Source organism: Hakea prostrata, chromosome 2 (assembly GCF_041222555.1).
Source record: "Hakea prostrata isolate BN-2017 chromosome 2, UWA_Hpros_2, whole genome shotgun sequence".
Lineage (NCBI taxonomy): Eukaryota > Viridiplantae > Streptophyta > Magnoliopsida > Proteales > Proteaceae > Hakea > Hakea prostrata.
In genome coordinates, this window is record NC_142601.1 from 42,392,479 (window position 1) to 42,409,475 (window position 16,997).

The following is a 16,997-nucleotide window of genomic DNA, read 5'->3' on the forward strand; positions in this document are numbered from 1 at the left end:
TGGCCAATAGAAAAACCCAAACAATCGATCACTATAATTTTATCAATATCTGAGACACCTGCAATGAAGAGGGTCTCTTTAGGCTTGATGCGAAGCGTGGAAACAACCTGCAAATGCTGGAGAGAGTGCATAATCATCTCATGAGAGCTGATAGAGGCCTTGAGAGTATCGTGAGGTTGTCTGCAAGTGCTAAATTGGAGAGCTTCAAGGGTTTGCATCCAACATAGGAACAGATGAGCTGATGATCGGTGCAGACTTGCAGATCTCTGCACCCCACTTCTAGGGCCAAGGCAAATTGATAAGGAGATAAGAGGCAGCCCTGTCTAATCCCCATGGAAGGTACAGATGACCAGCCAGGCTGCAATTTACTAAACCTGAAAGACTTGTAGAAGAAATACAGCTAGGGGTAAACAATGGGTAAAGGCTGTGATAGGACCCTCTCTAGCTTGACCTGAGTCCCACCAAAACCTTACTGACAGCAATGGATATTATCATTCATGGCAATAGATTCCATAAAGACAGCAACAAAATATAACTCTGTTCATTCAATAACTCTAATAAACTTCAACAACAGATACAAATTAGATATCTATAGATGAGACTCAGTTCTTGGAATTAAAAGAACAATAGGTAATAACACCAGAAAGCTATGGACTCAGACTGGTATATCAGCAGGATAATATTGAAGTATCAATCAATTTCATTAGGCAACTCTGATCTGAAATAGCTGCTGAATATAGACTGTGATTCTAATAACTGATAAAGACTACTGAAATTAAGTAAACCAAATCAAAACTCAGATAAATAAGAACAGCACCATGGCTAGGCCATTTCCCCAGAGGTCTCCCTCCCCTCAAGCAGCTTGCCTCTTTCTTTTCCTCCCCCCTTTCACATGTCTCCCCTCCCTCTCTTATTCTCCACCTTCCTAACAAATTCTCACTGCTCACCAATCTTTCACTGCCACGTGGAGGCTCTTAATAGTACCATGCTATTTGTCCCCTGCTGGTTGGTTTGCCCCCCTGCTCTCTGCTGGTGCTGATCCCCTGCTTCCCTTCATATTCTGCCTATTGTAGACGTGAGTTATAAGGGGCTTATCAACACTTCCCTCCTTAAGTTTCACCTTGTCCTCAAGGTGAGGGAAAATTTCAAACTTGATCTTCACATACTTGCCACATAACCATGCTAGTTCAGCAGCTTGACAAGCCCTCTTTGGCAGGTTACCGATCCCAAATGCAAATAGTTTGAAACAGTCCATACAGAGAAGAGCTGATGGACGGAACACACCATGGATAGCCATAGGAGCTGGGATCAGCCGAAAACCATGTACGACAGGACTCTTACCAATCACAACACCTGCTGTAAGGAGTTGAGCATCCATATATGGATGAAGGACTTTCACTTGATAGCAGCCATTTTCTGCAGACGTGAAGAGGAAGCAATCAAAAGCAGGCCCTTCCGTCAGATCCGTTATCCTCACAGCAGCTGCCTGAGATCACCGATATCCGGTCCTGCCTGCCTAGCTATCACAACATGTTGGTCTGCTGTCCGTAATAATGCAACTGCAAATAGATTTGAACTGAAACTGCCTAACACGTTTCTTAGTAGAAAAGAGGCTCTGTTCAAGTCCAAGTTCTTGCAGCCAATCTGATCTTCTTGACTCAAGTTTTCAGAATTGCAGACTGCACCACTAACAGATATAACTGATACATTAATCAGAAAGGTTATCATTAGAGCAAATGCACTCTCTATGGTATAAAATTTGCATGCATCCTTGATGCCCTGAATGGACCGTGGAACTTTTCTAGAAAGCACCAATGCTGAGTGAAGGAAAAGATTATGCGGTATCACCATAGCACCAAGAAGTGAAATTGCAAGGCCAGTGGCTCCGTTGCCTTTGAGTGAGGGAACAAAAAGTCCCTACAGAACTTCTGAAGAGTTGGGCTTTGCATATCCAAGCTCTGCACAAAAGCATGCAGCAATAGTAAATACCAGAAATGCAATTAAAAACTCAAGTTTCCACACCCCATATCGTTGCAGCGCTAGAAAAACTAAAGTAATGATCCCGGTAAGAAGAACACCCAACCGTAGAAGAATATTGAAGAGCATGTTCAGTGCAAAAACTGTTCCAATCACTTCAGGAATGTCACATGCAACTATTGCAATTTCAGCAAGCACCCATAGGATGAAGTTTGGCAGCCTTGGATATTCTGCTCTACAATGCTCTGCTAAATGTTTTCTTGTGACCACCCCAAGGTTGGCTGCAAGGGATTGATTGATAAGGGCTGCAAAGGAAGCAACTAGGATGGTCCAGAACAACTGTCCATAAGCCTCCAGCAACCCTTTGTGAACTGCCTCGCCTCTAGTGATGGCAAACTCACAATCGGCGTCAACTCTGAGGTGTAAGGTCATCGGCGGCGGAACCTTCAGGTGATTGGAAGCTCGAGTTGCACTGGATTTTAATTGAAGTATGAGAGTTTCACTCGCCGTAATCGAGTGTTGCATCTCCGCCTTGGGGTTTTGCACATCCAGATGCGAGGGCTTTCTCAAGAGTGAGGTAGAAGTCAATGTTTTCCCCTGTTGGTTAGGTCGTGCCTCAATCGGCTTAGCCCCGATGTCGCCCTCTCCCTTTCCGTTGTGATTCTCTGACGTTGAAGCTGCCTCCCTTTCTATTTTGATTTTCAGAGGTTGAAGACGATGCGTCCCGAACTTGTTGGTTCGGTTGGACCATTCTTTGGTAAATGCGTGGTTCGAATTAATGTTAGGTGTGGGTCGTGGTCCAACTGATGTATTTGGGTCCAAATTGTAAATGAGATATATTGGGGGATTTTTATTTGCAGCAGCCGCTGCTAGCTGCTGCCGACGGTGCTAACCATGCCATGTAAGCAACATATAATCAAACGGCTGAGAATCAAATGGCAGGGGTATTCTTGTAAATAATAATTTTTATTTTTACATTTTAAAGTTTTAAAGTTTACTAATTTATAAAATGAGTCCCTTGTATAACCGATTCCCAAATCCCCTCTCATTCTTCTCAAGTTCTTCTCTGTTCCTTGATGGTTTCTCTGGGCGGGGAGGTAATATTGTCGGACCAAACCTTTCCTGCTAACAGGCTCCACAAACAATACGATAAGTTCTCCATATTGTGCATTGTATTACCTTATCGTCAAAGAAGGAAAGATTGGGAATAGAAACTGTTGGACATGGCGGAAATCGTCTAAAGCTTAGCCATTGAAAAGATGAACATAGCAGATTTTCCGGTCCATGCACCAACGAGGGCCGTAAGGAGCAAAGACGAGGTCTTAATAGCTAGTTATAAGCGATGTGCTTGGCGCCAGAGTTGGGAGGTCGGCTAGAGAAATTGGCATCATGGGTTTTTAGGAACTGAGAAGCAACAGAACCTGAAGCAGCGATGACTACATGAACAGCTCCAAGTCTTAAGTGCATGAGAGGGCATAAAGGCAAGCCAAAATGGCGAGACAGTGGTAAGGTTTGGGTCCCAAATGGGGAAGATTGTTGTGGAGTAGGCCATGCCATGGCTTTGGACCTGGAGGTAGGGGTTTTGGGTATCTGTTAGAGAGAGAAGTGAAGAAATAGAAAATGCAGGCAGCAAAGTCATTGTTTTACCTTATCGTATTGTTTGTGGAGCTTGTTAGCAGGAATTTCAATTTTCTCCGACGATATTATCTCGATGCTCGAAGGAGCCATCAACAAACTTCGCTACATTTCCGGATAAAGAAGAACCTTGAGAGATGAATGAGAGAGGGATTTGGGAGTCGATTATGTGAGGACCTCATTTTGTAATAAACTTTAAATCCTTAAAATGTAAAAATAAAAAATTATTATTTACAAGTATATCCCTGCCATTTGATTCTTTACCGTTCAATCATATGTTGCTTACGTGGTGCAATCAGCACCGTCGGCAGCAGCTAGCAGTGGCTGCTGCAAATAAAAATCATGTCGTGATGAAAGGGGCCAGGCCCAGAGTGGGTCTTTTAAATCGGTGGGGTGTAGATGCTGAAACCCACGAGTGTAAAAGGATAGGGTGGGTATTGGGTTAACGGAATGGGCTGGGCTTAATAGAATGAGTTGGGCCCATAGTGTTGCTTGTAGATAAGGATGTTGGGTTAAGCCTAACCACTTGAAATCATGGGCTAAGGATGTTGGGTTAATGCAATAGGATGGGCTTGGATTTAATGAAACAGGTTGGGCCCAAGGTGGTTTCTTTGGGGGTCTAGAGGTCTAATCTTTGAATTGGGTTTGTTTGGGCCCTATGTATGAGATGAAGCCTACCTGAATGTGGCCCAAATAACACCAGCTTTGGCCCATAGGGTTTGGACCAAACCCACGAACCGGTTTGAGGTGAACCAGTCTAACCCCATAAACCCTCCAACACCATCGGCTTCTTCCCCAAATTCTGTAAGCGAACTCCGTAACTGCCGCCTGCTGGTCTCCACCGATCGCACTAGGCCTCATGCTAAGCTTCTGTTCTTCGATATTGTGATACTCTGTTGCTTTGATTTCACTCTTGTAGGCGTCAACGTCGAAAACTCTCATTCTTCTTCTCTCTTCTCCAAGTATCGTACGGGATCACCGTAGCAGTTGATCGCACTCTTCCAGCTGTTTCACTCGGCGTTCTTTCTTTTGATTTGCTTGGTCTCCCATTTCCCCCACTCCATTAGCATCCCTAAGTTCTTCTTGGTTGCTGTCCAAAATCGAGTTCACGTCTGCCGCCTGGCTCTTGCTGAAATCAATTTGTAGGGCTTCTCTGAAGCTCACCCACTCAAACACTGGCCAAGACCTTGCGTAAACCCACTCTAACGCTTCTCCATCCAAATGCTCGAGAGCTATTCCGAGCCAATATTCACGCTCAATTTGGTATTGCCGGCAAAATTGCTCGACTTCTGTTAACCACTCATGCGCCTTTCCATAACCAGAAAACAGTGATAACGCCATTACCTCCCTGGGATCGTGAACGCTTTGATACCAAGTTGATAGGACCCTCTCTAGCTTGACCTGAGTCGCACCAAAACCTTACTGACAACAATGGATATTATCATTCATGGCAACAGATTCCATAAAGACAGCAACAAAATATAACTCTGTTCATTCAATAACTCTAATAAACTTCAACAACAGATCCAAATCAGATATCTATAGATGAGACTCAGTTCTTGGAATTAAAAGAACAATAGGAAATAACACCAGAAAGCTATGAACTCAGACTGGTATATCAGCAGGATAATATTGAAGTCTCAATCAATTTCATTAGGCAACTCTGATCTGAAATAGCTGCTGAATACAGACTGTGATTCTAATAACTGATAAAGACTACTGAAATTAAGTAAACCAAATCAAAACTCAGATAAATAAGAACAGCACCATGGCTAGGCCACTTCCCCAGAGGTCTCCCTCCCCTCAAACACTTGCTTGCCTCTTTCTTTTCCTCCCCCCTTTCACATGTCTCCCCTCCCTCTCTTATTCTCCACCTTCCTAACAAATTCTCACTGCTCACCAATCTTTCACTGCCACGTGGAGGCTCTTAATAGTACCATGCTATTTGTCCCCTGCTGGTTGGTTTGCCCCCCTGCTCTCTGCTGGTGCTGATCCCCTGCTTCCCTTCATATTCTGCCTATTGTAGACGTGAGTTATAAGGGGTTTATCAGGCTGCATGGATCCCGATGATGTTCATGACCTTTACTAAAAGCCCCATCTCTTGTGGATAACAATCTTCATAAGGGCTACCTGGGGGTTATTTTTTTCTTTCTTTTAAATCCTCTAACCAGCTTGTGACAGAAGAATATTGTCTGAAATATTTCTCCCAAGAATGAAGCCTGACTAATTTTTGCTGATCAGAATGTGAACCAGAGCTTTAAGTCTAAGAGCCAGAATTTCCACAATGGAACTTTAGAGGAGGTTGAACAAGGATTTGGGTCTGAAATCCGACATGCTGAAGCATCTTACTTAACATTGGGGCACAGGAAATTCTGACTATGGTTAACTCCCTTGATGTGATTTGAGTTAAGGAACATGCTTCTAATAGCTTTGATAAAGTCATGTTTGATAATCCCAATTCCCGAGTAGCTAAGAAGAATCGCATGAAAACCCTCTAGGCGTCGACCGCTATTGGCATTGAGAGACTGAATTGGTGCCACAATTTCATCTTCATTTGGAATGGAGGTGAGATAAGGATGCATCTAATTCCGGTTGAACTTCTTGAGAAGGTTGCTTGGGATAGGTCCTGGATTTTACAAAGAATGAACAGATATTTGAAATTATTTACTGCCTAAAACTTCGATGTCTTTAATATGAGTTACAAGAGAACCATCAGAAGCTGTGTGCTGCATAATGGAGTTAGCATTGCTTCTGGCTTTAATTGACTGGTGAAAATAGGCTGAGTTTGAGTCTCTCAACTCAAGCGATTTGATTCTGAATTTCTGCCTAGGGAAATTTTCTTTGTACAAGAGCAAGGTTGAGAGCTTAAGGAAAAAACTGCAGTTTCTTCTTCAAGCAAGTTCTCATTGAAGGTATCATCCTGAAACTGAATTTGTAAAGAGCTGAGCTTATCTTTCCACACCATAACTTGCTCAGAAATGTTACCAAAACCCCAAAATGTTAAGAGTTTCAAACTTTAAGAGCCTCCTTCACATTGCAGAGCTTTTTGGCTAGACCACTTGGTGAGCTTGGAATTGGTTCCTTTCTGTGCTCGTCATCAGATCGTCTTCAAGTAGCTGCTCTTGTCTCTTCATCGTATTTTTATCTCCTGCTTCCCAATTGACATTGGAAAGCCCCAAGAAGGAAATATTGTTGTCGTTGATAAATCCTTGGATGGCAATGAGGTGTTGATTTTGACAACATACAAAGGAGATGAATGTGTACAGAAGGGGCTGTTTGAGAAAGAAGACCTTCTAAAAGTCCTATTTGGATCTACATCCTGAGCTATCCCTCCTTAATTCAGGCGAAATTCCTTCTTTTACCTGCAAATTAGCTCTTTTATGGCCATCTGAAAGGATTAGATTGCTTGCACTAACCCTAATCAAGTTTGTTTCCCATGACGCTACATCTACAGTAGGTGTGGCCTTTTCTGTTAACCCTTTCTTCTTTATTCATTCCCAAAACTATTAATGAGGCTATGTCTAGCCCATTGTTGAAGGAAGCCATGTCTGAGAAAATGAGAGCTATTGAGATGAACTTTACTTTGTAACTTGTTGATTTTCATAGTGGAGGAGTTCCAACTGGATGTTGGTGGGTCTACACATAACACAATCATTCATCAATCTGATGGTAATGTGGAAAGATATACAGCCCGGTTTGTCGTAAAGACTAAAGAGTACAATCAAGTATATAGGATCAATTATTTAGAAACCTTTGCACCTCCATGTAAAGAATACTTCTCTTCATGGTAACTTAGAAGAGGAAAGATAGATAAAACCCCCATCTGGGTTTCTAGTTTGTGTCTAGTGAAGGGAAAGTTTCTTAAAGGAGGTATTTTATGGCTTTAAACTCCGAAGGTTTCGTTCTAGAAATTTTGACAATCCATTCCAAGTAAGGATATTCCCATACATTTTAAGGAACATATTGTCATGCTGCCTAGGTGAGCCAAGGTGTTGGAGAGGGTAAAAAAATCAAGTCGATACCAACCTGGTCTCCAACTAGGCAATTATGGTGCCTCAGCAGATAGGCGTTGCCTTGACAGCTATGTAGGAAGTGGATGTTCCCTGTCATCCTTACCATGCCTTGTTTATCTAGGGAGGTGACAGTACTATCATAACTTTGCCCACATTGAAGATGTAGTGAGTACTAGGAATGGCAATTTGTAGGTTGAATTGATACCTATCAACAGTTCAAGATTGAAGATTCTTAACTCTTGAAATACTTTCTTGGGATAGAGGTGTCGAGAGCAAAGGAGGGGATAATTATTTGTTAAAAGATTCTTTTGCTGGATTTTGGTAGAAAAAATCATGGAAATGGGCGGCAACCAGTGTGGTGGGCACCAATCAATTCCATTGAGAGCTAGTTGATTTGATTCAAAGGGATCAGCAGCTCATGTTTATTACAGATTGTAATTGGGCTTGCCCTCCTTGTCTGGGTACTCCTTAGTCCTTACTCCTCTCTTTGAAGGGGTTTTAGGAGGATGCCTTCTTTGTAAGCTTCTCTTTTAATATAAATCTTACTGTTGAATGGTCTGAGAACTTCTGACTTGTGTCAGAGAGACAATTCATCTTTATTTATAATAAAAGAAGAGTACAATAAGAAAGAAAATTTCCAATGTGGGACTATTACAAACATTACTCAAGAGACAATTCTACTCTTTATTTCCAAACTTACAACACTCCCCCTCAAGTTGGTGCATAGATATGTATCATGCCCAACTTGCTAGAAATGTTTCCAAAAGTTCTCTGACTCTTAGTGAAGTTATCAGCCTTTCGGTTCTTGGACGAGACAAAGGAAATGTTAATCGGTCCAGACTTGATATTCTCCTTAATAAAGTGCCTATCAATTTCTACATGCTTGATCCTATCATGCTGAACTGGATTATGGGCTATACTGATTACTGATTTGCTATCTGAAAACAACTTAAATCTTGAAGTAGTCCTTTTAATGACAAGACTTCACAAATCCCCTGTGGCATTGCTCTAAACTGTGCTTCGGCACTGGACCTAGCAGCAACTGTGTGTTTCTTAGTCCTCCAAGTTAACTAAGTTTCCTCCCACCTAGGTGCAGTACCTAGAGGTAGACTTCTTGTCATTTGGGCATCTTGCTCGTCTTTGTATGCTTCAATGTTCAAGTTCCCATGAGGAGAAATCAAAATTCCTATTCTTGGGGCTGCCTTTAGATATTTTAGGATCTAGTAGACAACATCTAGATGTGTGGAGTGAGGATGATGTATATTGTGACTCACGAAACTAACAACAAAAGTGATGTCTGGTCTAGTATGAGACAAACAAATTAGCTTCCCAACCAATCTTTGATAGCTGGTCTTGTCCACAGGCTTCCGTTCTTCAGGCTTTAAGTGTAAGTTAGGCTTTATAGGAGTTTCAGCAAGCTTGCATCCTAACATCCCTGTATCTGTCAACAAATGTAGAGTATATTTTCTCTAAGAAAGGGAGAGACCATTAACCCCCAGGAATGCACATGAAAGAACAGCTCAAACTGTATTCATCTTGGTAACTGGGGCAAATCTCTCTTGATAATCTATCCCATAAGTTTGAGTGAAGCCCTTTGCGACCAATCTTGCCTTGTATCGCTTCACTATACCGTTTATCCTATGTTTGATGACAAATACCCATTTGCATCCAGCAGTCCATTTTGCTGTAGGCAAAGATACTAGTTCCCACGCCCTTTTTTTTTCTTTCTTTTTTTCCCCAAGCTCTCATTTCCTCATCCATTGCTTCCTTTTAGTTTGGGTGAGATAACTCTTCTTGCCATGTGTTAGGAACAAAAGTAGAGGACCAAGAGGAAACAAAGCATTGAAATTCTAGGGATAAGGACTGATATAAAACAAAATTGGAGATAGCATGTCTGGTGCAAGTCCGTGGCTGCTTTCTTAATGCAACTGGTAAATCCAAAGTGGGATCAGGAGATGGTTCAGAAATGGACTCACATGGAGGAATTGCTACTTCATGACTAGGAGTTGAAGCTTTCAACTGGCTCGGCACAAGAGGGGGTTCTCGCATGGATTGCCTTTGATGAGTCTTCAGAGGACTTTGCTCTCCGACACATCATCTATCAACTGTCTTGTCTGGTCACTCAATTTTCCAAATGAGGATCATCAGTAGGAATCTCAGGAGAAATGTATGGAGGAACCAGGACCGGAACCTCTTCACTAAGACTCTCCCTCTGAATAGTTGTAGGAATTTGTTCTTAGAACACATTCATAGTGAAAATCAGAAAATGTGCTACCTTAAAGTGGCTATTTTTGTGTTTGGCAATCCCATTTTGAGGAGAGGTGTGGGACACTACTGGTTTGGTGTATAATACCATGGTCAACAAGGTAAGAGGGAATGCCGCACCTAAATACTCAGTCCCATTATCTGTACGTAGTAGTTTCAATATGGCCCCAAACTGTGTACTAACCATCTTGTGGAAAATATGGAAACATGAAAAAACATTAGTCTTTTGGTGGGTAAGTAGACCTAGTGGTCCTAGTGCAACAATCAATAAAGCTCATAAACCACCTATGGCCATAAATACAGTTTGAGGATGACCCCACACATCAGAATGAATAATAGCAAAAGGAACCTACTACGATTATTAGAGACTAGGTAAACATGTCTAATTTGTTGGGCTAAAATGCAAACATCACAATGAAAATCATTCAAATTACACCGTTTAACCAAATCTAGAGATAACTTAGATAGAACAGGTAAAGAAATGTGGCCTAAACCACAATGCCACTATAACAAGGTAAAAAGGGCAGGAGAAGTGAAACCACTGCCAATCGTATGCCTTGTTTCTAGGTCTCGAAACATATAGTGAGAAGGAAAAAAAAGTTATTGTGCAGTTCATATCACGAGTAAGGCTACTAATGGATAAAATATTAGCATAAAACTTAGAAGCATGCAAAATATAATATATAGTAAACGAAGGTGAACAGATAATAGATCTCTTTCCAGAGATGGAGCAAAAGACCCATCAGCAGTTCGAACAACCTTAGTCAAGAAACAAGGAGGATGGACCACTTGTATGGTCGGTTGCCCCAGAGTCATATATCCGGGAAGGATAAATCGAATTGACTCCATGACAACCAAAAATACTTGTGGAAGATTGTTTATCTGAAGGGGAAACTATGGCTGAGGCAACACTCGCACTGGGAGTTGGCACAAAAGAGGTCACATCAAGGTTGATCATCAACTTGCATAGGTGCTGGAACTCGCCAAAGGAGAGAGGTGCTAGATTATTCAAGGTGTCAAAATTAGCTTGATGGGCAGAAGCTTGGTTTCCTCCTCGGTTGCATTCTTTCCTCCACGGGATTTTGCTGGATGACCATCCAACTTACAACACATTATTCATATTTAATTGGTGTGCAAGAATCTCTTGTATTGATCTTATGATTACCTGCACTAGCCACCATAGTAGATCTATCCGATGTCTCAGTATGCACCATTGCTACCCTTCGACTCTCCTCAATGTCAAGTATAGCATAAGGGCTTGCTCTAAAGATGGAAAAGGCTCTCATGAGAGGACTTGAGCACGGATCTGATCATACTCAATATTGAGACCCACTAGAGAATTATACACTCTTAAGTTTGTACTCCCACTTTTGATAAGCAACAACATCAGCAATACTGGATGGAGCAAAACGCTCGTAGAAGTCAAGGGTCTGATAATAACCTCGAAGTGTTTTCCTTCTGTGCAACTGATGAATTTTTCTTCTGATAACAAAACACTGTGCAACATTACCAACCTCTGAGTAACTCTCCTTTGCAACTTTTCAGATTGTAGTAGCTTCAGGAAGAAGAAGATAGCTCTTTGCATACTTATTTCAATAGAATGGAGAAGAAATCCCATAACCAAGCGTTCATCAATCTCCCTCTTGTCTTGTGTTGTACCAGGAGAGGATTGCTTAAGAGAAGTCTTGTGAAGATGGCCATTAAGACCATGTGCACCAACTGCTAAGGGATCAAAGTGAGACCGGTGAAGATAATTGGTCTCATTAAGTTTGACAGTGGTTCATCTGAAGGGCAGAGGAATCATGCTTCTAATAAATAGAAAAAATGGGAGGATCCTCCGTACTAGATATATCAGAAGAGGCAGAGGTAATTGAATTGGCCATCTCACGTAATAAAAATCAGACCACACAACAAGGAAAAATAGGTTTGTTAGGAGAGAAGTGCTCTCCACCAAGAAGAAAGCTTGAAAGGGATTTTTAAGACAAAAATACTTCTACAACTTAAGGGACAAAGGGGCAATGGCCCTAGAAGCACTCGAAAGGTGGTGCAATGGCTCTAGGACTATTCTTGAGGTCTGAGGCAATAGACAATAGGCCTCGCTGGATCCTCGGGGTCTGGCAATCCCTCTAGGAACTATCGTTGGGTCTGAAAGGGCTTTGTGATAGAGGCGATGGTGGTAGGATGGCCAAGAAAAGGTTTCGACCACCCTAGGAGAGTTGTAGTCTAGCAGATGGGTGGCGACACTCGTAGGAGTGATTGGTAGTAAGGGGCAGTAGTCCTAGAGGTGTCACAGAGGGCTTGCGATATCTCTACGGGCTATCGTTGGGTTGAGGGAAGGTGGAAGGTGGTGGTTTGTGATAGTGGTGGCGACTTTGGGTTAGAAGTTGTGGTGAGGACCTGTGATGGGAGATGAATAGAGAGAGAGAGAGGAGAGAGAGAGAGGCAGTGGTAGGTGTTGGTGCTCCTGCGATTGGAATGGTAGGGATTCTCAAATCAGATTTGGTTTTGATACCGTGTTGTAAGTTTTGAAAAAATCTTGACTTCCAGGCAAGGAAGAAAATTTGACCGAAACATGAATTTCCACCTTGAAAAGGCCAAAATTTTGGTCAAAACTGAACACTTTTTTTTTTGGAAATTGGAACTTCAATTTTGGGCCTTATATGGACTCAATATGATTTGGATTCTTGCATACTACCTATTTCAAGCATAATAAACACAATGGAACTAGTATTTTTCCAAAAAAAAACCATGGAAAATTTATCATTCAAGTATACTAACAAATGACTGGTTCTGACAAGTACAAACTGTATTGCATACATGCATAGAATCATCAGCATACATGAATTGTTTGGTAGAATGGTTACATATACAACAAGTCAACAAAATAAAATGACCGACTAGATCAAGTGACGGTGTCTCACATATATTGAGTTGAAGCCTATATATCATATATACATAAAATAACAATACATAATTTTAGAAAATAATTATTAAAATAAAAAAATAAAAGATGGTAGAAAATAATAAAAAGATAAGTTTAACAAAACACAATCATAGATCATAGTCCTAGGCTAAACATATATTAATTTCAAGGCAATACAAGATCATTTAAGGCATGAATAAAACAAAAATAGAAAAGGGAAAAGTTTGGAACTGTTGGGTATGGCTCATGCTTTACATTCTATTGTTGCTGGAGTTTCCTTTGTAGCTGTTGTGGCTTAGGAGGTGTTTGGAGGCAAAGAATGAGCAAAAGAGGTGTTTGAAGGCAAGGGAGTTGTGAAAATTAGGTAAAAATGTGATAGAAATCGACAAAAACTAAGGAAAAACAAGTTGGAATGTTAAAATGGTTGAAATTTCGGTCAAAACCACCGAAATGGTTGAAATCTCTGAAATTTTGGTCTGAAATTTTGGAATTTGACACTTTTTTGAAATAATTGGAATTTTGTTTAATTTTTGAAAAATGTAGACATTTCGACAATTTCGGTTGAATTTTCTTCTATACTTCCAGATTCTTTATTTATATTATAAACTTATTATAAATAGAACATATCTTCCCATTGTGGGAATATTATAAAGAAAATAATAAAAGAACCTATGAAGACAGTTCTACCCTTAATGAAACAAGTAATACTACTGCTGTCACTAATATTAATTCTGCCTTACAACAATTCAAACCTCTCAAACTCTACAGAGGGTATTTTAAGTGTAAGCTTCAATGTTTCTTTTCTAACTTCCTAGTGTTTTCCCTTTCCCATAAATTTGCCCAATTTTGACAGATTTTTTCCCTTTTGCTGCTTGAAATAGATGGGGTGTAAATGAACTACCCTGAGGAAATCTTAATTTATCAAAGCTTGAACGTTACACATATTCGATTAACTAATTTAAACCATATATCCATGATTATGTCTTTGATGCTGCTTACTTTATGCCCTTAATGCAAATTCATTGATGCCAGTCTTGTATGTGATAATGATATTCTTCAACCAGCTGCCCTTTTCTAGTTGAACTCCTTTGTTTTCATCCACAAAACTTGCTCAATTGCTTATGCTGATCTGTGTCTATATATATATAAATATTCTGGACAGGAAATTGCGGGTGATGAACTGGTAAAAGTATTACAAATTAGGGACAAAGTACCACGAAGAAAATCCCTCCGTGACCTGGAACAAAAAGTTTTATCAATTCTTACAGAGAAAGGGTATGTCAATAAGGATGAAGCTTTGGTATTCCCTGAAACAATGCCAGATATATTAGAGGATGAAGATGAGGATGAGGAATTTGTTGTGGATGGTGAAGTGGATGAAGGTGATATTCACATCAAGCCAATTCCCCGAAAACATATCCCCTTGGTAAGCTAATTACTCTTGGATTTCATTGTGTTTTCCTTTGTCTATTTTAAATATCTACATTGATAATATTCTACATGATGTTTTTTCGTGTTGTATCTCCAGTGTGTTATCTGTGCCTTCTGTACCTTCTTAAATGATACAGAATACCTTGTATGCCATATTAGTTTATTCATGCATTAATGATAAATAATGTACGAGCTTGGAGAATTTCACCTTCCTTATTTCCTGTCTATGGTTTAGTATATCTTGGGTAAACAGGTTTTCAAAATCTACTCCTCTGGGCTCATAACATAATAGTGCTAGACAAACTGTTTTGCGAGATCTAAGCTGTCGGGAACTTTTCTGAGAGTTCAAAAGTGGATTGAAAAGGAGTTCATCTCAATTCATAATTTCCAGCTAATAACGCTGAGGTTATTGTAGTCCACTATAAGACTAATGAGTCTATGCTAATTTTGCTTGTCCAGTTATGACGCGTTATCCAGATTTGTTTCATCAAGTGGCGCCATTTTTTTTTTTTAGAATTAATGTGTTTCTGGTTTGATAAGTGGAACTGTTTTTCTGTGATACCATATCATTCTCATATTAGTTTACAAATTTGTTAACTTGACATCCATAATGTCTTGTTATAGTTTTTCTCAGAAGTAGATGTAAAGCTGGTTTATAAGGAAGTCACATCCAAATTTTTGCGCAAACGTATCGTTGAGGTATGATTTCTGTTTCTACAGTACATTTCAAACTGCAATAGTGGTTCTTGATACATGTTCTTTTATTTGATTTTCTGTAACCTTTTGTTAATGATAATGCTCTTTAAATTATTCTCTATTGTTTTTAGAAAATGGAAGGTCTCAGAAATAAAAAGACAAAAGGGAAAGTGCCTAACATGGTTTCGTGGAGGTTAAACACCCAATCCTTTAAATTTCTGCTGACATAGGTTTAAAAGGTGTCTGTTTTAATGTGTGTTTGAAAGCTGTCCATTATGACTTCATGACTTGAGCAAAAAAGAAACCCGTTTTGGCTGAAAAATTCCTTTCTTGGGGGTGTGGACTGGCAGCTAGGTTAAACAATTCTACAGCTAGTTTGTCTGAAATGTCTGACATTTGAATGTCAAAACGTAATCTCAAACACTGCCTTGCTGTCCTGAATTCCAGTCGTTACCATTTTCTTAACATAGTTTATTTCTTAGTTTAGAGTGCAGGATACTAGCCATAGTGGATGTCGTAAATCAGTACAAGTTATAGTTTAGAGGAAATGATTTTGTTTCCTTTAGTATCATGTTTAGACATAGATGCCTTTTTTCCTTTTTGGGTAAAAACATAGATGGTATTTAATCTTAAACGTACAAGTTATCATAGTCCACTGTATTATGTATGTGGGCCAGAATAATGTTGCACATAAATAGTGAGACTGACGGTTGTTGGCAAGCAATGGAGCAGGCAGCATATGGGGTGGAATTTGTTTGCCCATATTAGACACTGTATGAGGGCTTACTCTTAAGAAAACATATGGTAGGTGATGATTGAATTATGTTGCATACTAACTGCTTCTGAGAAGTATCCAAACTACACTAGTGGGACCCTAGGGGATTGCTTGGCCTGAATAATGTCTTCATGGTGGACGGTGTGGAATTTTAGCCTATGCCTATCTTAGGCAGGGTTTAGGATTTAAATTTATGCTGATTTGACATACAAACATAAGTAGATGTGTCTGACTAGAAGCCTTTAACGAATTGATGGTAAAAGCTAGCATGTCTAAGAAGTAAGAAGGCTAACATCTTTTACAGTTTTCTTTTCTCATTTCTTTGGTTTGGTGTGTGTGTGTGTGTGGGGGGGGGGGGGGTGATACATTACCAATAAGTTTGACCTTGGCTTTATCTACTTTAATCCCATCTTTTGTCATTTTTCTATTAATAGAACAAGAAATGTTTTCTTCCCATCATTTTTCATCCTACTAAGAGGATTAATAGAACGAGAAATGGTTTCTTCTCCTAGCTTTCTCTTTCCCTGCCCCCTATTTTTACGAACTAAATGTTTGGCTTGTGCTTTCTAATTGGTGCATATCTAATTTATCCCTTAACAAAACGTTTAGATTATCTTGTCTACTCAGTTTCTTATTATTATGATTTGAATTTCTTCCACCTCGGTGACTAGTTTTAGAAACTTTGGGGGAAAAGTAATGCGATAAGTGGGCACAAGGGTCAACTTTAAGCCCATATCTATTTGCACGGATTGATGAATTAACCAAAGTAAGTGATGAAGGTTGATTGATGAGACCCAAGTGGGATTAATAAAATTAGAATCATGGAGAGTAGCTTTGAATCAAAAGGCTTTAAACTTAGTAGATCGAAGGGAATATCTAGTTTACTTTAGCATGACGGGAAGAGGAAGGGGGGGGTTTGGAAAAAAAAGAGATTCAGAGGGATGGTTTTTTTGTTGGTTATAAAAAAAAAAAAAAGGGATGAGAAAAAGGAGGGAAAAAAAAAAAAAAAGAGGGGGAGGAGGGGGGGGGGGGGGTTGGTGGTTTATTAAAAAAAAAAAAAAAAAAGGTAGGGGGAGGGGGGGGGGAGAAAAAAAAAAAAAAAAAAAAAAAAAAAAGAAGGAGAAAAAAAAATTAAAATATGATAAACTCCAGATGTGGATTGCTTCCGAGAGCGCATGGGAGTGCACTTTTCACTCGTGGTGAAACACAGGTTTGTTGGAACTTAGTTTTGATATGAAGCATGAAAATATTTTGATGGAATTGGTAGCCTTTTTTTTCAGTG

At 40.0% G+C, this 16,997-nt stretch overlaps 1 protein-coding gene across 1 annotated transcript in view; it reads left to right on the forward strand.

The window, feature by feature from the left end:
- RIF10 (polyribonucleotide nucleotidyltransferase) overlaps positions 1 to 16,997 on the forward strand; it is a 106,998-nt gene that overhangs the window by 55,934 nt on the left and 34,067 nt on the right. The window contains 4 exon segments of the mRNA XM_089144650.1: positions 13,976 to 14,239; positions 14,869 to 14,943; positions 16,726 to 16,748; positions 16,835 to 16,925. Coding sequence (XP_089000776.1) covers positions 13,976 to 14,239; positions 14,869 to 14,943; positions 16,726 to 16,748; positions 16,835 to 16,925 — 453 coding nt within the window.